The sequence below is a fragment of the Phyllostomus discolor genome, chromosome 8 (assembly GCF_004126475.2).
Source record: "Phyllostomus discolor isolate MPI-MPIP mPhyDis1 chromosome 8, mPhyDis1.pri.v3, whole genome shotgun sequence".
NCBI classification, from domain to species: Eukaryota; Metazoa; Chordata; class Mammalia; order Chiroptera; family Phyllostomidae; genus Phyllostomus; species Phyllostomus discolor.
This window is the reverse complement of record NC_040910.2, coordinates 75,466,095-75,490,119: the sequence shown is the minus strand read 5'-3', so window position 1 is coordinate 75,490,119 and position 24,025 is coordinate 75,466,095. Positions and strand designations below refer to the sequence as shown.

General features: G+C 49.4%; 2 protein-coding genes and 1 pseudogene across 9 annotated transcripts in view; 2 read left to right on the top strand and 1 right to left on the bottom strand.

Moving 5' to 3' along the window:
- The window catches only part of RAP1GAP2 (RAP1 GTPase activating protein 2), a 194,402-nt gene extending 184,105 nt beyond the window's left edge, over positions 1–10,297 (top strand). For 6 of the 8 annotated variants that reach the window (XM_028520082.2, XM_036033276.1, XM_036033275.1 and 3 more), the window contains 6 exons: positions 291–404; positions 621–738; positions 1,194–1,320; positions 4,846–4,922; positions 5,302–5,340; positions 6,189–10,297. In XM_028520082.2, the coding sequence (XP_028375883.1) occupies positions 291–404; positions 621–738; positions 1,194–1,320; positions 4,846–4,922; positions 5,302–5,310 (445 nt within the window). In that variant the 3' untranslated portion in view covers positions 5,311–5,340; positions 6,189–10,297. Of the gene's footprint in view, positions 1–290; positions 405–620; positions 739–1,193; positions 1,321–4,845; positions 4,923–5,301; positions 5,342–6,188 lie in introns of those variants that run through there. The other 2 variants (XR_004904796.1, XM_036033274.1) reach the window with 2 other exon arrangements.
- Positions 10,298–13,407: 3,110 nt separating this feature from the next.
- LOC114503781 lies at positions 13,408–20,726 on the top strand (annotated as a pseudogene).
- Positions 20,727–22,453: 1,727 nt separating this feature from the next.
- On the bottom strand, positions 22,454–23,778 carry LOC114503547 (olfactory receptor 1D2-like). Its single transcript, XM_028521187.2, is given in 2 exon segments — positions 22,454–23,000; positions 23,003–23,778. Coding segments are annotated over 2 exon segments (939 nt in total). The 5' UTR covers positions 23,760–23,778; the 3' UTR covers positions 22,454–22,818.
- Between the last annotated feature and the right edge of the window lie 247 nt (positions 23,779–24,025).

Genomic DNA, 24,025 nt, shown 5'->3' with positions numbered 1-24,025 from the left:
TTGGCTTGGTGGCCTCAGGCCAGGACTCTGCCTGGTAGCTCTCAATTCTCCCCCAGCAGCCTGCTGTAGCCCCTTGCAAAGCAGAAAACCCCGTTGTCTGCCCCTTCTCAGTCTCTGAGGGGGGTGTGGGTGGGAATGGAGGTCCTGGTGGCCATGCTTTGTCAGGGAGTGCTGTGATCCCCACAGGTACCCCCATGGTACTGAGAGGGAGCTCTGTCTTGGGCGGGGGGTGAGATAGGGGTTGGGGACTGAACCCCTGACCTCACTCCTCTTCATCCTCATTTCCTCAGTGACAGTGCATCCAACAACCCCAAGGCTCTGGATGGCGGGCACTCTTCTCAGGAGATAAAGTCTGAGACCTCATCCAATCCCAGCTCTCCAGAAATCTGCCCCAATAAGGAGAAGTAAGAGTGAGGGTCGGGGGAGGGCGGCTGGTTTTAGCCCCTTGGAGCCCTGCGGTGTGTCTCTGCTCCAGGCCTCGCTGGCTGTGGGAACTCCTTGGAACATGAAAGCTGGCAGGCAGGGCTGTGGGAGCCACTGGTGGGCAAGCTCAGTCTGCGGGAGGCCTGCCTTGCCCCGGTCCTGGCCTGTGACCAGGGCCTCCTTCCTGTCCCCTGTAGGCCCTTCATAAAGCTGAAGGAGAACGGCCGGGCCAACATCTCCCGCTCCTCCTCCAGCACCAGCAGCTTCAGCAGCACGGCCGGGGAGGGCGAGGCCTTGGAGGAGTGTGACAGCGGGGTAGGTGGGGCCCTGTCCAGCCCTGGGGGTGGGGAGGGTCCTCTGCCCGCCCCTGCCCTGCCCCCCCACACCCACCCTGTGCGCCAAAATAGCTCCTGTGGGCAGAGCCCCTCCGTTCTCTGGGGACGAAGGGGAAGTGTAGAAACAAGCCCTGGCCAAGTGGCCTCTCCACCCTCTGGGAGCAGTGCTTCAGGGCATCTCCCTGGAGAGACACAGGAGCAGCAGCAGAGGGTCAGAGGCCAGGCTGAGGGGTGTCCCTGCCATGGGATTCCTGGCTGGAGAGGAGAGGGGTTAGTGCTCCATGGGTGTGGGTCGGGGCAATTCCTGGGGCTGGAGGCAGCAGCAGGGAAGAGCATGTCCCAGCAGGGATTAAGCGGCAGGGGGCAGGGGGCAGGGGGCAGGGGGCAGGGGCAGCCCTGGGTCACCGGCCTCACTCACCCCTCCTCTCTACCCAGAGCAGCCAGCCGTCCACCACCTCGCCTTTCAAGCAGGAGGTGTTTGTCTACAGCCCATCCCCCAGCAGCGAGAGTCCCAGCCTGGGGACAGCCACTACTCCCATCATCATGAGCCGGAGTCCTACAGGTCGGTGGCATCTGATGGTGGCACCACGTGGCCAGGGCGGGGACTGTGTCTGACCCCTGTTTGTGGGGCATGAGCCCCAGGCATATTGAACTGTTTCTGCTCCAATCCCCGGGGTATGGCCCAGAGCTCTGCCAGCTCCCTGCACCTGTTCCTCAGCCTTGAGAGCCCATTTGCTGTCCTCACTCAGGGGGAGGCTGCAGCTCAGAGAACTCACTGATTTGCTGGAGGAGCTGGGATTGTGGGAGTCCAAAGCTGAGATTCTTTCCACTGACCTCTCACTCCACCTCATCACCGACTCAGGGCCCCTCTGTGACAGTGGTGGTCCTCAGAATGCACAGGTGTTGGGTAGGGAGAGTGTTGCAGGTGGAGGGGACAGCACGTGGAAAGTCCTGGAGAGACTGAGAGTCTGTGATCTGGAATCATACATGGGTCAGTACAGCTGGAGTTCACCAAGGTGACAAGGGACAGATGAGAGGAGACCGTGGTTAGGAGACAAGACCGGGGCTGCCATGGACCCCCTGGTGAGGATCTGGACCTTATCCTGCAGGCAGTGGAAGCCATCCAGAAGGCTTAAGTCTTTGAAGGTTCTTAAGTAGGGAAATACCATGTGGAGTAGAGAAGGACCACTTTGGTGGCTGCAGCTGGCTCAGTAGACAGGGTTGGTGGACGCAGGTGCAGGGAGAGAGATCCTCAAGGGTTACTGTGAGCGGTGAGGGGATGGCCCATGGATCTGCAGGGTGCTGGAGCAATGGCAGGAGCATGTGGATTCAAGAGATGCCAAGGAGGTAAAGGTTTAGTAGTGGGGGTTCAGGGAGAGCAAGGAGTCTGGGCCTTTTGGGGTTCTGTGATCCCTGCAGTTGGGCAGAGTAGGAGGAGCCAGCTCTGGGGAGAGGGTGAAGGCTTGGCACCTGGGGGGTGTCCCGGTGGGTGTGCACGGTAGGCACCACTGGGTTCTGTGGGTGCTCCGAAATCAGAGCCTTGGGCCTGCTCTCGGGGAGGGCAGCGCAGTGTGGGGGCAAGCACAGGGCTCTGGAGCCTGGGTCCCGATCCTGGGTCTGCTGCTACTAGCAGTGTGACATTGGTCAAGTGGCTGAGCCTTTCTGTGCCTCAGTTTCCCCAAGCAAAAAAATGGAGGGAGGGGAAATAGTTTCTACCTCATGGTTGTGTGAAGATTGAACGAGCTCACGCCTGTAAGAAAGTTACAACTGTTAACCTACGTGCTTGTGAAATAACAGGGACAGAGCAACAGTGTAATCAGGTCTCAGCAGGGAGGGGCCTTGCTCCCCAGGGCACATCCGGCAGTGTCTGGACAAAAGGTCTTTTTGATGTTCACGGTGGCAGGAGGGGCTGCTGCTGGCCCCTCACAGGCAGAGGGCAGGGACGCTGCTCAGCGTCCTACAGTGTACGGGGTAGACACCACAGTGAAGAGCTGTCTGGCCCAAACGGTCAACAGGCCGAGGTGAGGACACTCTGGTCTAAATGATGGAGATGCAGAAGGGGCCAATGTGGGTGCTCCCTCCGGCCGGGTGGCTGCGGAGCTGGGCAGCTGCAGAGCTGGGCTGCCATCCTGGCTGCATGACTGACGGCCCACCTCTCTGAGCCTCAGTGTCCTCACCTGTAAAGTGGGGCAGTCATGCAGATTCTCTGGTTTAAGAACATAAGCCTTAACTATTGAAGGAGTGAGGGAAAGAATATGTAACCAGGCTTGGCTACTTCTTGGTATTTTTTAAAAAAGATTTTATTTATTTATTTTTAGAGAGAGGAAGGGAGAAGGAGAAAGAGAAGCATCAGATTCTCACACGCCCCAACTGAGGGCTTGGCCTGCAGTTCAGGCATGTGCCCTGACTGGGAGTTGAACCTGTGACCTTTCATTTCGCAGGCTGGCTCTCAAACCACTGAGCCACACCAGCCAGGGCCTAGTTGGTATTAAATAAATATAAAAATAACCAAGGTTTTGGATAAAGGAAGTTTAGAGAGTATCTGCCACTTACTGAAGGCCACCCAGGGCAGAAGGGATGTGGAACAGGCCCAGTGATTCCTGCCTGGTGTTTTCCGCACCCCATGGCCCTCTCCCCATGGGGTATGTAACCCTGAGGGGTCACCTGTCACCCCTGGCTCTGAGGAATTTGTGCCAGGTACCCGCAGGCTCACTCTGGCCCTGCACAGATCTGGAAACCTATTTTAGACACTTTGGCTGCATCTGAGGAGAGACAGGGATGAGGGGAAGGAGGTGGCCTGGAAGGGCCTGACGTTCTTCCCTAATCTCAGACGCCCTGACCGTTGGGCATGTCATACCTGGGCTCTCGGGGCTCTGAGAGGGGGTTGGCCAGCCACACCGAGAGGTGCTCATGGCGCTGGGAGGACCCCTTGATTGAAGCACCAGGAGTAAGTCAGTGGCCTCCAAGTGCGGTGTGCTGAGCTGCAGGTTGTCCACCTGGGCCAGGTGTCCACCCGCACCCGGCCCGCCAGTGGTGTGCTGGCAAATGTTGCACATCTGGCTGTCCGGCCCCCGTCCACTCTCCCCCCGGAAACATCTGTGTATGCTAATTGTAGATTTTATTGATGTGCAGGGTCCAAAGCACACAATTTATAAATAGTGACAAAATATACACTGTTCTTCACTATAAATCCCATATGGCCAAATGATGCTCACAAAAACACTTTTATTAATCATTTGCCTAACTTTACATCCATAGCCACCTCAAGGATGCGAGTGACGAACAAGTGTAGTTCTGACGTGAATGGCGATGGGTGTGGTTTTTGTCAGTGATGTGAGCAACTTCTTTGCAGAATTGGACAATAGTTTTCAAATGCTGGAAGAATATTTGCTAAGTTTTTTGTGCTAGTCACAATGCCTAAGACACAGCGCATTTTAAATTTAATCTCTATTACTAATATTTTCTGCATTAGTTTCTGAAGGCTGTTAGTTTCCTACAGCAAAATAAATCAAGCTGATAAGCAGCTTTCGCCGATCTCAAGCAGCCAGTGTGACGTGGGGTTGGGAGGAACTACCCGATAGCAATAGATATAAATAACCTTAAAAATAGGTAATAGTGAACTGTAGTGAAATAACAAGGAAGTGATGACTTTTGAGTATTTATTACCTTTGATGAATATCATTTAATTATAAGCTTATGTAATTAAAAAATGACTGTGTGTAACAACCAGCTCAAAAAATTTCTAAACAATTTAAAAGTTGGCCCCTGTGACCTGTGCAAGTCAGCTAGAGCGTCTGGTGGAGGGAGGAGGCCCCTCCCCTGCCCAGTTCCCTCTCCATGGCCTGTGACCTGCTGCAGCCCCGCCTCCTCTCCATGGGCATTCTTTTTTTTTTTTGAAAGAGGAAGAACCACTTTAATTGATATAATTTCATAACAATAACATGTTCAATAATGCAGTGTATAACATTGTTGTAAGTGCGCCAAGATTTTTATTTTATTTTTATTTAAAAGTATTTTATTGTTTATGCTATTATAGTTGTCCCAAGTGTTCCCCCATTGGCCCCATGGGCATTCTTCTTTGTCCTAGATGCCAAAAACAGAAATTCCCCGAGGTCAAACCTAAAATTCCGCTTTGACAAGCTCAGCCACGGGAGTTCCAGTTCGGTAAGGATGGAGGGGCGTGGGAGTGGCGGGGGGCCTCCCACAGCCCACCTGCCAACCTCCTCCAAGAGGCAGCCTTCCTTCCTGGGGGCATATCACCGTGGGGGGAGGAAAGCTTTGGTTCTATCTGGGGGTGATGCCATCAATCCCATGCAGTACAAGCATCAGCTTGGGGGTCACCAGCCCCCTCTGCCACACGTTCTATGTCAGAGCTGTGCCCTTGGACACACACAGGTGTGAGTTGTGGACTGTTGGCTCCTGGGGCCTCCGGTCCCTCCCCGAGCTCACTGGGGGTTGGGGCCTGAGTGCACTGAGGTTGCAGTTGGTAGGGATGATGACGTCTAGTTTTATAAAACTCTTGGATGGATTTCTCTTGAAACAGGGTCACTAATGAGAAAGAGGAGTCCTTTGCCTATCAAAGGTAGGTCAAGTGTTTGTCCTGCTCTGGCCACGTGGCCTGGTAACCTGAGAATGGCCTGAGGGACCCTGACAGCTGGGGAGGGTCCAGCGCCTCTTCCCAAGCCTCTGTGGCGCCGCCCAGGGTGGGGAAGAAGGCAGGTGGCCTCAGGTGTGGTTGGGAAGGGCTGTTTGGTAATGTGGGCCAGACCCACTGAGGTGGTCTCCCTGCCCCACAGGAGCCCGGTTGAGGGGCAGTAGCCCAGAGCCTGCTTTCCTCTCCTGGAGGGGAGAGTCCTCAGTTTGCCCACTTGCCCTTCTGCTCTCAGCAGCCTTTCCCTCCTGGTCTTTGACCACAGCTGGGATGAGGCCCTGCCTGAGTGTCCAGAGAGGCCTCAGCGCTGTAAACGTGTAGGCGACCTGAGGGAGGACCTCTGCTCCCAGCCACAGCGCTGGGAGCATGTCGTTTTCAGCAGATCAGGGCCTGGGTCCAGCTCGCCTCAAGGCCTGAACTTGTACTAGTGAAGTTAGTAGAAACCCTTCTGAATCCCCACCCTGAAGTGGGGCTGCAGGTGTGTGAGTCCCGGAGCCAAGGGGAGGGACAGAGCTGGGCCCGTTGTGTATTGAATCTGACTGTGAGAAAAAACAACAGGAAAAGGGGATGCTAAGTTCTACTCCTAAGTAGAACTTAGGTGACAGGAAGGAGCGACACGCCTGGTTCACCAGAGTAATGTTATGCCCAGAGTCTTGGCCACCACGGGCTGGCACCCTCCTGTCCTGGCGTGTCCAGTGGGCTGTGGCCATGGGCACGCAAGTTCTCCCCTCCTTCCTTCACCCTGTGTTTATCATCTCCCTCCTTCTCGTCTCCTCCAGGGAAGCCTCAGTTCTGTCTCGGAGAAGGCTCCTGTCCTAGCAGTGCGGGGGTGCCATTCACTACTATGACCATCACAGGCCTGTTGCTCCACTGGCCACCTGCCCACCAGACCTGTCCTGGTGTCCTGACCTGTCCACAGTGGCCCACCCCTTCACCAGGATACCCTGCCAGCACCTCCCCTTCTGTGGACAAAGCCTCATTCCTCCAGTCTCCCCTGCTCCTGACCATCCCCTGTGCTGTGTGTCTGGGGCGTTTGTTATCTCGTTTTTGCCTGCAGAGGCAAGTGTTGGGCAAGGGGGAACCTAGGTACTGGGGACTTGGAGACCAGAGAGGCAGAGAGCATGGGACGTGGGGAGTGCAGGCCCACTGAGGGCTGTGTCTTGGGCCCGACAGGCACAGTGAGTGCATTCTTGCTGGTGAGGGGGGCACTTTTCCAGGGACCCATTTGTAGCTCCTCAGAGATGTCCTGATAGACATTGGCTCTGTTGCTCTCACACTTCTGGAGCTCCCAGTATCTGCTTGCTTCTCTGCCAGGAACTTCTCCCCCTCTTGCTGCCACAGGCCCAGGGCTGCCTCTGTCCCTGCTGCCGGCGCACAGCCCGGCGTGTGTGGGAGTGGGCGCCACACCCTTCCTTTTGGCTGATTTCATGCCAGCTCCAGACGGTGGCTGCTGGGGGAGAAGCCCTGTGTCGGTGGCTCCCCTTTGAGTGTGTGTTTTTCCCACGAAAGGGAGGGCAGCCAGGACAGAGAAGGAATCCAGGGAGAGAGCCAGTGAGCGCCTGGGCCTTGGCAGAGGAGGACATTGGGTGCGAGGGTGAGGCGGTGACCCAGGTGGCGGCTGTCCGTGGAGGTTCGTGGAGAGTTACCGCAACCCAGCTCTTTTGTGGAGCGGGAGAGGTGAGGAGGGGATGACTCGGTAGGTGTGGTCAGGCCGACTGTGGGTGTAGAACTTAGGTGACAGGAAGGAGCGACCTCCTTCTGCATTTCATGTGGGCAGCTCAGTGCTGCCTGGGGGGCTCTTTACAGCGACTGTGCCCTTTGGCTTTGTCAGGGTGGGATCCCCCGCCCTCTTCCCTTTCCCAACTGACCTACCAACCGTGGGCCTGTGGCATTCCTGGAGACATTCCTTCATCCAGAGCCCCAGCTGGGTGCAGTTCAGAAACCACCTGCCATCTGCCCCCTCAGCTAGAGAGAGCCACCTCCCCTGGGATGGGACAGCTGCTCCCTGCTTCTCACTACCCACCTGAGTCTGCAGGTGGTTTCTGCAGACCTGCCCTGGTGGGGTTTAAGGCCTGGTATCCTCCAGGTAAAAACAGAGTCTGAAGAGCAGACCCTTGGAGGTGCTGCAATTTCAAGTGTGCATGGGGCGTCCGGGACACAGGGCTGCTCGCTGGCTGGGCTCCTGCTTGAATGAGCAGGTGATGAGGGTTTCCAACCAAATGCTTTATTTGCATTGGATCTGGGCTTATCCCCAAAGTCAAGGCATACAAATGTTACCCTTGTTTTTGACTGATGTGGTCATTTCCCCATTGCTTTTTCAGTTAGAGCAAAACCTCGATCCTCCACTCCCCCGCTCCCGTGGACGTGGTGGGGTCCGGTCTGTGGGCTGGTGGACCTCTCCCCCACATCATTCGGGGAATGTGTTTACTTAAAGTACTAGTCTAGTAGAACTTATTCTAGTTAGAAGGTCAACAAATGTCTGTTTAGATTTTATGACAAATCACGGTGGCAGCACCCACTGCTGGAGTGAGGCCTGCGGATGCTGGCAGCGTTCTGCTGGCTGAGTTTCTGAAGGAACTTGGAAGGTTAAACTGCATTTCTTTAAAAACAGTTCCAGGGTTCTGGCTTGCTTCTCTGGATAGCCGGTACTTACAGCTGCTCCGTGGTTGTGCTGTGTTGTGTCGTGGTCTGGGGGTCTTCTGGGGTTTCCAGGTGGCCCCCACTCTGTCCTACTTGGGAACCTCATACCCCACTTCCCGCTGTGCTCTGCTGCCCCCACTGCAGCTCCCACCTGCTGGGAGGGCTTCCCTCCTGCCTCCACCAGTGGCCGGGATGGCTGGGTGTGACCAGGGAAGCTGAGAGGTGCAGGTCTGCCCTGAGCTTCACAGACCTGAGAGGGGGCATTTACCCTCTGTTTGCTAATGGGGATGCTCTGGGAAGGATCTAAACTGTTCCTCCCCCCATGTCCTGCATGACCATCCCTAAAAAGTCCATCCTATGGCTTCCAGAATGTACATACCCAGCCTCCCTGAGGTCCCAGGGCTGAGGGGGAAGAGGAGAACCAGGACCCAGCAGGCTCTGCTCCCTGCTCTGGACCTGGATGCTGCCTTCCCCACAACCCCCTTGCTTCTGCTCTGTCCCCAACTGTCTTTCTTTCATTGCTGTGTTCAGTCTTGGGGCTCAGAGATTTGCTGAAAGCTCCTTGGTCCTTGTGGCCAAGCTCATCCCAACGGTGCTCGTGCTGGCATTTGAGGCATCCCACATGTGATCCCCAGACCTGTCCCTGGCTCCGGGAACTGCCTGACTCACGGACGAAGCCATGCTTGTCAGGGTCTGGGGGGCACCCCCACGCCTCTGCTCAGATGATGCTGAAATGCAGACTCAGGAAGAGCCCGGATGGGTTTCTGTCATGAATGGAAGATGGTGTTTCTTAAAAAATATTCCGTGGTTTAGCCTTGACAGTATCATCTTGATGTCCATGCCTTCTGGGCTCCTTGTAGCATCTGATCCAACCACGTCACCTTCCAGATGAGAACCTCAGCTCCAGAGCAGGGAAAAAGAACTTGCTTGAGGTTGCATAAGCAGCTACTGGCAAAGCTGGGATTAGAACAAACAGCCCAGGGCCCTTTCTTTGGCACCGCCTACATGGTTGGTTCAACAAGGGCTGCATTTCCTGGGGCCCTGGCTGGGAGGTGTCTGCAGTCAGGGGTGCTGGTGGGGCCTCTGACTCTGTTCCTTTCATTGGGAGGGATACTGGGCTCTTCAGTGGCTTGTTCCTGGGTGACATCGACTCTTCAACTCTGGTGTGTAAGGGGGTGGAGGCCAGGGCATAGATGCAGTTATCCAGCCCTCAGTTTCCCCTTTTTCAGTTAAGAAAAGTGTAAATGAGAAGTCTTTGATTCTCCCTGGTCCTTAAACAAAGGTGGTAGTAAAAATATAGACTCAGGCGGCGAGGTGGGATGAGAGCCTGTTTCAGTTTCTTACCCTGATTGTTCAAGGTGCCAACTCAAACACTACCTTCATCCTTCCACTGGGAGTCAGTAGAGGCAGGCCTGTCATGGGGGAGTGGGCGGGGTTCCAGCAGAGCTTAGGGCTGCGGGTGGCAGGCAGCAACCAGCTGTGCAGCTGTACTCAGGACTGCTCAGCTCCTCCCCCAGCCTGTGGATACCCCTTTCTCGAACACCAGGGGTGGGAGGCAGTGGAGTTCACTTAGGTTGTCCCCAGGTGGGGGGGCCAGGTGGGGCATTCTTCTACAAACTCTGATCTGTTTTACCACTAGCTCCTTGCCCTGCTCGCCCCATGTCTCCCTCCTTTTAGCTGGGCTGTGTGCCACTTTGAGGGGAAGGAGACAACCCCCACTAGGGCCAGGGACAGGGGAGCCCTGCCTAGGGCGAGGCCGCAGGGGCAGTGGCTCTGTTCTGTGCCTGACCTGCCCTGGGGAGAGGGTGTGTGGCTGGAAGACTAGAATTTAAATGCCATTGTCTTTGATTCTGTGACATTTCTGCTTGGAAGAGTCAGTCCCCTGTTCCTGCTCCTTAGCATGTGTGCCAACTCTCCCCTGTCATGGAGTTCCCCTTCCACACTCCAGCCCAGGGAATGCTGACGTGGCAGTGTGCAGAGATCCCTCGGTGTGACTGAACCTTAGAGCTGTAGCTTGGAGATGCTGATCACGTGGTGAATGACTTTCCTTCCTTTCCTCTTCGCGGGGAGGGATTTGTAGACCCTGACTGCCTATGTAATGTAAATAGTGTACATTTAATTTATTGCTATGGTAGCACATTGTATTTGTTAATGTATAAAACAAATTCTAAAAGGTTGACAAATGTATATTTTGTTGCTTAAATGTGTCTTTGCAGAAATTGACAATAAATAACATATTTTGTGTCCATCAGTGTTCGGACTTCCTTGCTTGGGGCCCCTCTCCTGAACCTTTTAGTTCACAGAGGTTGAGTACTGGCAGCCCATGGGCCTGTTCATTTGGTATCTAAAAAGTGGTTGAAAATTTTCCAACTACTTGCTGATGTTTAAAAAAGCTGACCACCATTAAAAGTTTTTTTTGAAAACCTAGATACTTCACAGAAAACCTGAATTTTCTGCTTCTGTTAAAAATCAGATGCTGGGTCCACTCTTTCGGAGTGTCACTCATGGGGATCGGCACGCACCATAGTGCCCGCTGGTCCCACTGCCGACACCTGGAGTGTCTCACTCTTTCTTGTCCTCTGCTTGTCTCTGTAGGCGCTCTGAGTTTGAGGTCCCTGCTGTTCACAGAGTGTCTTCAGCCTGGGATTCCTTGCCTGCTTTCTTTCCAGATTCCCAGTTTGCTTCTTCAAGGGTTCTTCATGAGTAAATGCGCCCCCCCGACCGCCCCCAGTCTTCTTTGACTCCCGGGTGGCCACACTTACATATATACACTTTGCTTCCAATGCTTGGATGTGCAAACTTTACAAAGTTTAGAAGTAATATGTGTATTTATTTTTCCTTTAAGAAATTTGAAGGCAAGAAATGGGCCTTTATTTCCTGGGACTTGGTTGGGTGGTCTTGGGTGGTCTTAACTTCTTGGATTTTCATTTTCTTTTATGTATAATTGGGGAAATAACCCATAAGGAAAGCATGAGGCTAAAAGTGAATTTATAATCAGGAAAGAGATTTGGGAGAAAATAAGTGTTATTCAAGCACCAGAGCTTCAGTAATAATTGTTGTTATGATAACAGTAAGAGCAGCCGACACTTATTGAATGCTTCCCTGGAGCTTAAGTGTTTTACATGCTTCGTCAGTTCTGCTGTAACCTGGCATCCTAGCCCCTAAGAAGTCTCAGCGCTATGCAAAACTGTACAAATGGAAAAAAATAGGGCTAGGGACATAACATGTAACAGTGACAGATAAAAGTAAATATTCACTAGTCAGTAAAAATGGTAACAGTTTTACACATGTTGAATGACTGAGAAATATGTAAATGCTACAATAAATATGGCGTTTTTTGAAATATCCCCAAAGTTTGGCTGCAGCACGGGTGTGGAAGGGTTGCCACGGGTGAGCTGCTGAGAAGTGGCATGAGAGGTTTCCCGAACTCCGGAGGATGGCAGCCGCCCCAGATGTGGACAGTGTGGCCCCCCTCACATGTGGTACGCTGTGGAAGCTGGTGGAGGTTTGGGGTGTGGATGTGTAGGTTTTCTGTGCACCTATGCAGCTCCATTCAGCCGGGTGCAGTTTTCTGCATTCACTTGGTATTTCTCACGGGAGAGTTGCACCCTGAAATGTGCAATTTATGTTCTATTCATATTTTCTTCTAATATATCAATTGTGTTGGACCACCTTACCATTTTCAAAGTGAGTATTTCCACAGAACTGATCATATTATCTTAGTCATCCAAGCAACCTATTAAAGCATGTGTTATTGTCTCTCTTTCATTTAAAGAGTTAGAATCAAGTTTCAGTTTGGAATCTAAATTGGATGCAGGGTCACATGGACATGCTGACCTCAGCATGAAGGTGTGGTTTGGACTGTAGGGCCCCAGGTGCACAGGGAGGGGCCAGGGAGAGTGCAGGAGAGTGCAGGAGAGTGCATCCCAGTCCTTCGGTTTCCCTGCCCAGCTTGGAGCCGCAGTGCTGGAGCCGCAGTGCTGGAGCCATGTCTGCAGTGTCCCGGCTACCCTCCTCACACTCACGCCTTGTGGAGCCACACCCAAACCCATGGTGTCAGGCCACCCGTCTCTCAGAGGTTTAGGTTCCCTCTGTTGAGTCCTCATGGCTGCAAATGAAGCTGCGTCTTTTACACAAACACCACCATGCCCGTCTGCACCTCAGGGGTTGTCTGCTTCTCGAGTTCAAGCCTTTCTCCCAGAAGCTGGGAGATCCCTGACTCTTTGGAGCTTTTGTGGAGGTCGGACGTTTCCTATCCGTGGGAAAGTGCTGTAGGAGGCGTGGGTGACTGTCAGCGGGGCCAGTTCCAGTCCCTCTAAACCTTCAGCTTCTCAGCAGGCTCATCCTTCAGCCTAGGTCTGCCTTCAGATGTCCTCCACTAGCTGGGGCGCTCTGTCAAGCTGGCGTCACCTTCAGACTCTGGTAACCTGTTCCCCCCACCTCAGTGTCCAGCAGCTCGCAGCAGTCAGCAGACATCTCGGGCCATTATTCTGCCTGCCACATGGGAAGGCTGTCCTGGGCAGCGTCTGGGGCCCTGCTCAGTTTTCCCCTCCATCTCACTTCCCAAGAGCCTCAGTGGTGCTACCAGCTGTGCTCCAACCAGCCCTTTGCCTTCTGGGTAGCTGCCAGTAACAATATCACAGTCCAGTTCTCTGGACTTTGCAGTAGCTATCAGTTACTAAGACAGTGTCATTTCCGTGCAGACTCAGTCCCCTTTGTTTTACCTTCAATTCACATTCAATTCTAGCACTGCCCACCTCACCCTGGGGCAGGTTAGCCGCTGGGCGCAGTGACTTGTGTGTGGGGAGGACCCCCTCCTTGACCTAATCTCTGAGCCTTCTTTTCAAGGGGGTGTCATCTTTGGCCTGCCCTTGGCCTTCCCAGCCCAGTTTTAGCAAAGTATCCTATTAAACTGGTTTATCAAGAATCTTCCTCACTTATTACCTTTGATACCCAATCAAGTTGCTCTTCCTCCACCCTTGATACCTAACCAAGTTCCTCTAGTAATTTTCCATCCAGTGCCTCACCCTGCCTGGTGGCAAGAGATCCCCACTTGTCCCTGTTGTGTTTGGAGTTGAGGCCAATCTCTCTCCCCTGTCACAACAGTGTTCAATGGAGTCTTCCTTGCCTGCTGGACTCACCTGGTGCAGATTTTCTCTGACAGCCAGCTGGCCCAGTCTCATGCCCAAGCCCCCACCCCTCCTTTGCACTTCCACACTGGTGCTGGGGTGGGGAAGAGGGAGGCAGAAGAGGCCTCTCTTTTCGAGCCAGCCCCTGAAAGTGTTAGTGGGGTGCTCTGAGAAGCAGATACCAAGGCAGGAAAAAGGAATTTATTGGAAGCAAGACCTGTGAGAGGACATGAGGATGGAGCTGGAGAAGGCGGGTGAGCTCTCAGACTGTGATGTGGTCTGCCCTGGTGAAGGAGAGCTGGGAGAACCTCGGTGGGATGGAGGCCCCTTTGATAGCAGTCCAGTGCTAAGAAAAATCCTGCAGGGCTGCTGGGGGGTTCCCTTGCCAAAGTTGCCCACCAGAGAAGTCCTGCATATCACAGGAATGAGCCTAAAATTGCTCTCTCTGCCACACCCAGTCCCTGGGTGAGAGTGGCTCACAGGAAACCTGGCCTGGGTGCAAATCATGACTGATTTCTAAGGGCAGCAACTGGGGCTGTCGGACAACTACGCCCCCTGCAGTTGGAGACCTGATAGCTACCTTCTCATGGTCCCCTATGAACTGCCCCAATTTTGGCCATTTGGAATTTCCCCTCAATTTCAGAGAGGCCCTCACTAGCAGATGGGGAGGTTGAAGCCCCCTTTCTCTTGGTTCTCTCTGCCTCTCTGTCTCATACCAACCCTCCAGTGGTTTCTTTTGCTTGGCAGGCATTCAAATGCTGCTGTCTTGTTACAAGTCCCCTGCCATGAGAGATGGGGCTCAGTCTGGGCCCATTTCTCCTCTTCCTTGGCTCCTGCTCTAAGAAGTCTATGTTGCAGTCTTTGGTTAAAGGTATAAATTTCAAGCCCGCTACCTCCTTGGTACCCATCTGCTCAACTCTCAGGACATTCCCTATCCCCTCGAACCTAAGCCTCCAGTGTCCCGTGGGGAGCTACCTTTGCTACTCTGTGCCATGTCTTAGCATTTTTTCTCTTCACCCTGTGTCTACCTCCTCCTTTCTCCAGACCTGAGCAGTCACAGGTGGTCTTGACAGTGTTAAGACGATTGCCATACCATGACCCATTGGGGATGTGTTTGGAGGACCCACGCAACCTTGTAGGAGTAGAGAGACGTGTCAAATGCCCTCCCTCCTTCTTGGAACCAGTCCTCCTCATCTATTGCCTCTGGAATGAGGTGGAGGTGTTGGTTTTATTGCTGGTTCTGATGCAATGGTGCCTCTCTGCAAGCCTAGTGGGGCACCCTGGCTGGCTCCTGGGACTCCACTGGTTCCCTGAATTTGAAATGTGAACTTGGTGGGTTACTGCTCCGACCTGTTCACACACCTGCCCTCACACATTTCATGGGGTTCCCATGGTGGACACTGCTTATGGGAGCAGAGGTTGTGCTCCAGAGAGGAACCCTGAGACATAGTTATGACACCTAAAGACAGTGATCCCTGGAAGGGGACCTGCAGTCTTCATTTATTCAGGCAGAGATAATGCCTGTTGGATACATCAGGGTCATCCAGTCTGCAGTTTCTGTCAGTCTTGCTCCTATTATACTCGGCTCTCATCCAAGTGAGAAAGTGGTGGGGAAAGTGAGCAGGTGGGGTTGAGAGATGTTGGTCCCCCACCTAAGGGGATTGGTCATCATCATTATCACACATATGAGAGAAATGTCTGTCCCAGCAAGACACAAGATCTTGCAGGAAAATGAAAGGGAATCGCTAGAGAGAAGAGAATAGGGAAATATACACCGAACACAAAGCCTGTAAGGAGTACTTGAAGATGAGAATGGATTATGGCTGTGTGAACCACAAGGGCATTCTGTAACAGAAACACCAGGAGACAAGGTGAGCATTGTGCATGCAACAGAAGGAGTCTAGTGAAAAGGAAAATTAGATACTGAGAGAATCGAAATGAAATTAAAATTAAAACTCGAAATACAGCTGGAGACTCTTTCTTCAAATCAAAACAAATGATCAGATGGAAGATGTGATGTGAGACTGCAGAAACCTCCCTGCGGCCCAGGAACAAAGCAGAGCTGCTGGGAGGAGTGGAGGACAACCCCCAGGGCAAGTGTTCTCTGTCGCTAATGATGTTACAGGCAAAACAGTCTGCTAACTGCAGCAGGTAAAGAATGTGGTTGATGAATTGACTCCATCAAGTGGAATAATAACATGAAACAGCCTATAGAAAAGATCTCATAAAAAAGCTGCCACACAAATGGTTCCACATGAAAACATACAAATGAAGGGTGAGAGACACAGTAAGACTGCATTGTGGAAACGTGTATTTATGGGAAAGAGGTTAGAAAATTTGCTCAAATTATTGGATCAGATGAATTTTACTAACCTCCTGCAAGACATTACACTAGAAAATTTAAACATAAGACTAACAAGGAAGTCTTTATAGCCTTGCTCTAACATATCGGTTGGTAGGTTTTACAAGAATTTATCACTAATGAGGAATCTGAGGACAAGTCCAGGGGAAAAAGGACAAGGAGGCCCAGGTGAAACCCAGCTACACCATTAGAGAGCAGTAGTGAGTATAATGGAAGAGGGTTTTAACTTCTGTAATTGTGGGATTTTCCACTAAGGAAGAAAGTTTCCCAAAACTGGAAAGGTTAAAATTCCAGCAGATACAAACAATTATAAGCCATGCAAGGGCTCCACAATGATAAAATTATCTAAGATTTTAATTCAGTGACTTATGGCCAACTTGTATTGATTAGGGTGACATATTTAACTTGTATTGATTAGGGTGGCTTATTTAACTTGTATTGATTAGGGTGGCTTATTTCAGGCTTCAAGCCAGCTTGAGCTGACAAAAAAGGAGGTATTTATTAAAAAGAGACAGGAGGGTCTTCCAGAATCAAAGACTAGGGATGCAGCTGAGCCCCTGGAAAGACAGCAAAGGTCCTCAGGCCTCTTGACTGAGGACCTTTCTTTCCTTTCTTTTGGGTGGTTGGTCTTTTCCATACGGATTTGTGATAACTTTTTGTTTAGCTTTATTCTTGCCCTGAAGACTACCAGCTGAGCTGGTCTCCTCACGGAGTTTTCCCTTCATTGCCTAGACTGGGGAGTGGATCTGGTCCTTTAAAGGTTTCTGTTGTCAGCTGGCACCTTGTTAAGCGTTGCCAGTAGATGGTGCAAGAGACATTGTAGTTGAAGAGGTTTGTTTTCTGATTCTGGGCTTGCTCTGAAAACTCTTGCAGCACAGGTGCATGCCTGGGCCTCAGACCGGCCTCCAGCAGCATGACAGCTCATGCAGCCCTGGATTCCTCAGCTTCTTCAGTGTCCAGCTCCTGCAGTGCACAATAGCTGGCAGCACCTAGGGGACAACAACCTCTTCTTGAGCCTTGTTGGTCAGTAAGCTCGGGAGTTCACTGGGTGAAACTTGAAATTGGTTCCCAGTACATGGAGGCCAAGGTGAGAACAAAGAAGAAATAACAAACCTCTCCAGATTGGTAGGTGACAGTTTTAATAAGCAAGGGGATTTACTTACAAGGCAAGTAGATCTCCACACCCACCTGCCAGAATCTTAAAAGTTACTCCAGAGGCCTTACCTGGATTTAGTAATGCTTTTGGCCCAGATGGTCTCAACCACACAGTACGGTCTCAAGGCTGGGTCCTTGGGGTAGCTTCTAGTGTGGGAAAGGCAGGCAAATGCCCTGTCCAAGGACAAGGGAGGGGCAGGGGCTTCTGATTGGCCAGATCTAGCCCCAGGATCAGCTGGAGGTCATGCCTGCTAGATGACTCCCTCTAACACTTTACCCCACTGACCAGCTCTTTCAACCTCACATGCCCCTTGTACCATGGGGCTGATTCTCCCTTGTGCCCAGGGAAAACCAGGATGCAGGAGCACAACCACCCAGGTGGAAGCCAAGGCCAAATTTATATTTTTAAAAGATTTTACTTATTTGCTTTTAGAGAGTGGAGAAGGGAGGGAGAAAGAGGAGGAGAGAAACATTGATATGTGAGAGAAACAACGATCGGTTGCCTCTTGCATGCACCCCAACTGGGGACTGAGCCCACAACCAGGCATGTACCCTGACAGAATTGAAGCTGTGATGTTTCATCCTGCAGGATGATGCCCAAATAATGAGCCACATTGGCCAGGGCCATGGCCAAATATTTGTGACACATACCCATTGGATCCCATTTGGGGCTACCCAATATATACCTGGGTGGTGTGACCCCAGTCAGTGTCAAACTAGTTGTTATTATTGAGTGTGACAGAATGACTGCATAGTTCCAGTGATATGCCTCTCATATTTCTGGTACAACTGGGCTGGCTCTGTTTAGAGTGACTTTTCTATTCCCAATGTAGGGTTGCCCAGGGGGCTCAAATGTCCATAACCATAGAGAGCTGTATGAATCTGGCCCCAATCTGAACTTAGTCACCCATGGCTCTATGGTGGTATTTTTAGGACCCTTTGGGTCAGCAATTTGATGGGCTGCCTGTGTAGTTCAATTGACAGAAAAAGTATACCCCTGTCCACTGTTATTGATAACGTGTGTGTTAAAGACCAGGTTTATGGGTTAGTGTTGTTAATATCAGATGAATTATGAGTACTAGTCCACCTGTCCAGATAGCTCAGTTGGTTAGAGGGTCGTCCCGATAGGCCAAGATTGCAGGTTTGATCCCTAGTCAGGGTATATCATCAATGTTTCTCTGTCCCTCTTCCTTCCCCCCACCCTCTAAAAATCAATAAATACAACAATTAGCCATGGCTGGTGTGGCTCAGTGGATTAAATGCCAACCTGCAAACGAAAGGGTTGCTGGTTCAATTCCCAGTCAGGGCACATGCCTGGGTTGCAGGCCAGGTCCCCAGTAGGGGGTGCGTTTGAGGCCACCACACATTGATGTTTCTCTCCCTCTCTTTCTCCCTCCCTTCCCTTCTTTCTAAAAATAAATACATAAAATCTTTCAAGTAACTATTAAAAAAAAAGAGTAATAGTCCTAGCTTATTCTTAATGCATTACCTAAGGGCCTTCCAGTCCCCTCTGGAGCATTAGTACCCACCGTGGCGATCCTGCAGCTGCTCATACACTGGACAGTTGGATGGATTCCTTTGTCAGGCATAGAAGTGGGCCCACTGTAGAAAGGCATTTCCATCAGGTGTCTACCCCGATACTGGACATCCCAGGAGTAGCAAAAGTCTTTTTTTTTTTTTGCTCAATCTGTCTGCCCCCACAACCTAACCCCCCAACTCAGTCCCCTGACAGCTGTCAGCCTGCTCTCTATCTGTGAGTCTATTTGTCTATGAGTATCATATGGTATTTGATCTCTGATTGGCTTATATCAGTTATTCATCCATGCTGTTGTAAAGGGTAAGATTTCCTTCTTTTTTATGGCCAAGTAGTATTCAATGGTGTAGATGTATCACACCACAATGAGATGTCACCTCACATGTGTCAGAATGGCTGTCATCAATAAATCAATAAACAAAAAGAACTGTGAGGATGTGGAGAAAAAAGAACTGCTCTGTGCACTGTTGGTGGGAATGCAGACTGGTGCAGCCACGGTGGAAAGCAATATGAGTTACCTCAAAAAATTAAAAACGGAACAGCTTTGTGACCCAGCGATTCCACTCCTGGGAATTTATCTGAAGAAACCCAAAACACTAATTTGCAAGAATATATACATCCCTATGTTTACTGCAGTGTTATTTTTAATAACTAAGATTTGGAAGCAGCCCAACTGTCTTATCAGTAGATGAGTAGATAAAAAAGCTGTAGAGAATTTTTATGAGTTTATTTGAGCCAAACTGAAGACGATTTGTCAGGAAGCAAAATCTCAATGGATTGAGAAAATGCTGTGGCGAATGGCAGGTCTACCACTTACTGTATAGATCAGAATCAAAGAGGAAGATGTAAGGGGGTTACATGAAATTCATTAGTGATAGATCAGGGAGGTGGAAGAAAGCGAAGTGGGGGAAATTGCTGGGATTGGATAAAAAGTAAAGTAGACACATACTTTTTTTTTTTAAACATACGGCTTTAAAAAATATTTTATTGATTTTATTTTTTAGACAGAGGGGAAGGGAGAGAGAGAAGGAGAGAAACATCAGTGTGTGGTTGCCTCTTATACACCCCCCTACTGGGGACCTGGCCCACAACCCTAGGAATGTGCCCTGACTGGGAATCGAACTGGCAATCCTGTGGTTTGCAGGCTGGCATTCAATCCACTGAGCTACACCAGCCAGGGGACACATACTTCTTTTACACTTACCAGTGTAGGATGTTAATTGTCACAATTAATATGATAACAACGAGGGGACTTATGGTCTCTGCTCTGGTGCCCTTGTGCCCCAAGGGTCCCAGTGGGGTGTGGGAGGTGGGGAGGAAATTACCTTGACATTCCAAAGACAATAGACAAGCTCGGTTAAGGTAAAGACTGACCTTTTTCAGGGAAGATACCAGCCTAGGACCTGACTACCTGCCATGACTTGCTTTGAGTTAGAAAGCTTTGATTTCAGACCATCATCTGTGGTTGCTTCTGGTCTCTGGGTTTGTAAGTGCACCACACAGGCCTCTCCACAGTTTGTCAGGGTTATTATGTGGCTCCTCCCCTCTTTTTGGTCCACATTCTCCATTTCAAAGAATACCCATTTCATTGAATTATTAAGAACTCTGTGATTCAGAGTAGAGACTTCTCAAATCAGAGTGGGACAGGTGGAGAAAGTATTTATGGTGAAAAACTTAAAGATGAAAATTTCTATCGTGAGCATGACCAGGAGGGTTTATTGAGCAGGGGAAATACAGGCTGCAGCACAAATGGTTCTCAGTTCTGTATCACAGCAGTTCCAACTCCTCATTTGGTTGGGAGACACGTGGTATTTAGCTCTGTAATTGAAGGAATGGGTATGGCAAAAATTCTGGAGAACATAGAAGTGAAAGGTGAAAAACCTGCCAAACTGTGCATTGGCGCAGAACACAGAGAACTGAAAGAGGGGATGACTGGGGAATACTCCTGAAAGGTGGTCTGGTGGCAGTCCTTCAGCTTTCCCTGAGGATGAAGATATAGATTTCAAAGATGTAGATAAAATATTATTAATAACAGAATACTTAAAAAACATAGGAAATACTGTTTTCAAATCCCAGGACTGGAAGATGGCCATTAACAATATACAAAGGTTTTAAGATGGGCGGAAGGTTCAAAGGCTGTTATTGAGAAAGCAGATAAATTGAAGTTGCAACCTGTAGCTTTAAGCTGCATGCTGAATATTGATTGGTGGGTGTAAATGGAAGATGTCAAATTGGCAGGGATCAATGGACAGTTGTTTGGAAGCTTTTGAAATAGACCCATTAAATACCAAAGCACTGGACTGTTAAGCTCAAGGATGGCAAAATGAAAAGAAGATGATCAAGGACGGAAACTTGACATGGGTGGTGAACACACAATACAATACACAAATGATGTATTATAGGATTGTATTTCTGAAACCTATATAATTTTATTAACCAGTGTCACCCCAATAAATTCAATAAAAAAGAATTCAACCAGGCATTGGCTGATCTTTAAGAAACTTGGGAGACAGCATCAGAAAATAAAGCTATCGAGGCAGAATTGCTGAGAGTGAAAGAAAACAAAATCACAGAAAGATGAGAAGGCAGTGTGTGCAAAAACGTTTGCTTAGTAAGGAATTCAGTTTTGCTTGGGTATTATGCATTGATGTCTAAAGGCAATAAGAAAATTTAAGGGGTTTTGTCTATTACATATGATCCTTAATGTGTTTCCTTTGAAACTTCAGTTCCGCATTGTTTACAATTTAGGAATCCTGATGTGGTTCACTCTTAATAAAAGTGTTACAAAGTTAAAAAAAAAAAAACCAAGTGAACAAAAACCAAAGAAACACTTTGAGACCTCCAATTAATCTATGACAAGGGAGGCAAGAATGTACAATGGGGAAATGACAGTGCCTTCAATAGATGGTGTTGGGAAAACTGGATAGATAAAGACATGCAAAAAAAAAAATCTGTATACTTTCTTATACCAAATACAAAAATAAGCTTATATGGATTGAAGACTTAAATGTAAGACCTGAAATCATAAAACTCCTAGAAGAAAATGTAGACAGTGAACTGTTTTTTGGAATGGCAAAGGAGGATTTATTTATTTTTTTGGGGGGATATTTATTTATTTATTTCCATTTTTAAATAATTTTTATTTTTCAATTACAGTTGACAAACATTATTATATAAGTTTCAAGTGAACATTATTATATAAGTTTCAGTGATTAGACACTACCTAACTTAGTAAGTTATCAACTGGATAAATCTTGCACCCAGCTGGCACCATATCTAGTTATTAGAATATTTTTGACTATATTCACTATGCTGTACTTTACATCCCCATGACTGTTCTCTAACAACTAACTTGTACTTCTTAATCCCTTCACTTCTTTCACCCATCCCCCCAAACACTCCTCCCATCTGACAACAGTCAAAATGTTCTCTGTATCTATGAGTCTGTTTCTTTTCTGCTGTTAAACATGGCTTTTTAAGTGATGAGTTAGGTCTGTTTGCATTTATTATAATTTTGTCTGCTTCCCTCAGTAAACTGTGAGCTCCTTATTCATGTTTGTAACACAGTTTGAGGCCCCTAATGGACAATCACTCGATTGATGAATGACTGAAAGAACTTCAAATTGATTCAACTATACCTGTCAAAGTCTAGGCCAAGTGCTGGCTCTGCTGGATCTGTAAAAGATTGCTCTCTCTCTCTGAAACTGCCACAACCCAGTGACTAACCATCTCATCAGCTACTATTCACTTTCTATTCCTTGCATTTTCACAAGGCATGTAGAGACTGAGTCTCACAGTTACCTCTTCTTCTTCTCCTGGCTCTACCACCACTCTTGTTCATGAGTGTGTGTTGAGATGCTCAAAAGTTTTATTTAGAGAGAGGGATGGAGTGGTTGCATGAAACAGAGATGGGAAGTGAGGAGCCACAGAAGTAAAAGAATGGGCTTCCCAAGAGGCAGTCTGGCATCATTCAGAGAAAAGTAATGCAGGAAAGAGTCAAGAGAGGCAATATTGCTTTGGAGCCCAAGGGATAAAAGGCTCCCCAGATAAAAGGAAAGGAATCTTTTTGCTGTTTTTGCCTGGGACATAGGGGCTGTGTCCAGAGGGACTGTGGGTTAGTATTAAAGCAGGGAGTTCTGCCTGGCAGTGCATCAGGTAAGGGGCAACCTCAACCAGAGTGTCTCCTGGCTTAATGCAGCAGGCTTAGAGAAGGCTAGTGCTTAGAAACATGAGTTTGTGAGTGTCAGAGGACATGATCTCCCTATGCTATAACTGGATATATCTGGATAAGGCTGGGACTGTGGTCCTGTGGTTGGACAAGTTCAAAAATTTGATCCTGCAAACTTCTAGTATTAGTGTTAGTGTGACTTTACTGCCAAAGCTGGTGTGGTCTGGGGGACTTTGGGTTATATGTTCTTTTTTTCATCAGAGATATATGAGATCACTCTGAGCTGAAACTAAGCCCTCATCACTCCTGTATCCCCCATAAGGTAATGCCCTGCACACAGTAGAGGATATTCGTAGTCTTCACTGGGATATCAGTAGAGGATATCACAGTCCTCACTGTAATGTCCTGCCCCAAATTACCCTCATGTCAACCTCTGGAAAGCTTTCCCTAGGAAAAGTCTTCCCAGAGCCCTATGCATGTCTTTGTTCCTCAGGCTGTAGATGAAGGGGTTCATCATGGGGGTGACCACAGCATACATCACTGTGGCCACTGAGTCCTTCATGGAGTAGGTGTTGAGGGGCTTCAAATATACCATACAAAGTGTCCATAGAAGAGGGTGACCACAGCCAGATGGGAGGCACAGGTGGAGAAGGCTTTGTACTTGCTAGAGGCTGATGGTATTCGGAGGATGGCACTGACAATCCGGACATAGGACATGATCATGAGCCCAAAGGGAGTGAGGAATATGAGGGATCCTGTGGCAGTCAGTACTATGTGATTGACTTTGGTGTTGGAACATGCAATCCTCAGCAGGACATACATCTCACAGAAAATGTAGTGGATCTTCCGGGACCCACAGAAGGTCACCCTGGTCATGAGGAGGGTGAGGAAGAGACCATAGAGGACAGAGAGCACCCAACAGAAAGAGAGGAGCAAAATACACAGCCCAGGGCTCATGGCTGTGACATAGTGGAGGGGATGGCAGATGGCCACATAGCGGTCATATGCCATTGTGGCCAGGATGAGGTTGTCCAGGGTCACCAAGGAGACCAGGAAGTAGAGCTGTGCCAGACATCCTGCATAGGAGATGGCTTTGTTCTGGGACTGAAGGTTCACCAGTGTGTTGGGGACTGTGTTGGTGACAAATAAGAGGTCTGTGAAGGAGAGATTGGCCAAGAATAAGTACATGGGAGTGTGAAGGCATGAGTCAGTGCCTATGGCCAGGATGATGAGCACATTTCCCACCACGGTGACCAGGTACATGGGCAGGAACATCCAGAACAGGACCTGCTGGTCTTCAGGACTCTCGGAGAGTCCCAGGAGTATGAAGTCTGAGAGCCCACTCTGGTTGGCTCCATGCATTTCCCCAACTGTCTGCAACATCAGCAGCAATAGACATTTATTTAGTAAGTGTACTCAGCTGGGTAAAGACATTCATATAAGCAAAATCAACTATTTTCTTAGCATTACAATTGTCTTAGACCAAATTTTATAAAGAATTTTAAAACATAAGCAACAAAGTAATAACAGAGAAAATTTTCTGCAACTTAATCATTCCAGCAACTTGTAGTCTGGCATACTCAATATTACAGAAATAATGTCTTTGTCTTATTTATGTATTTATTATT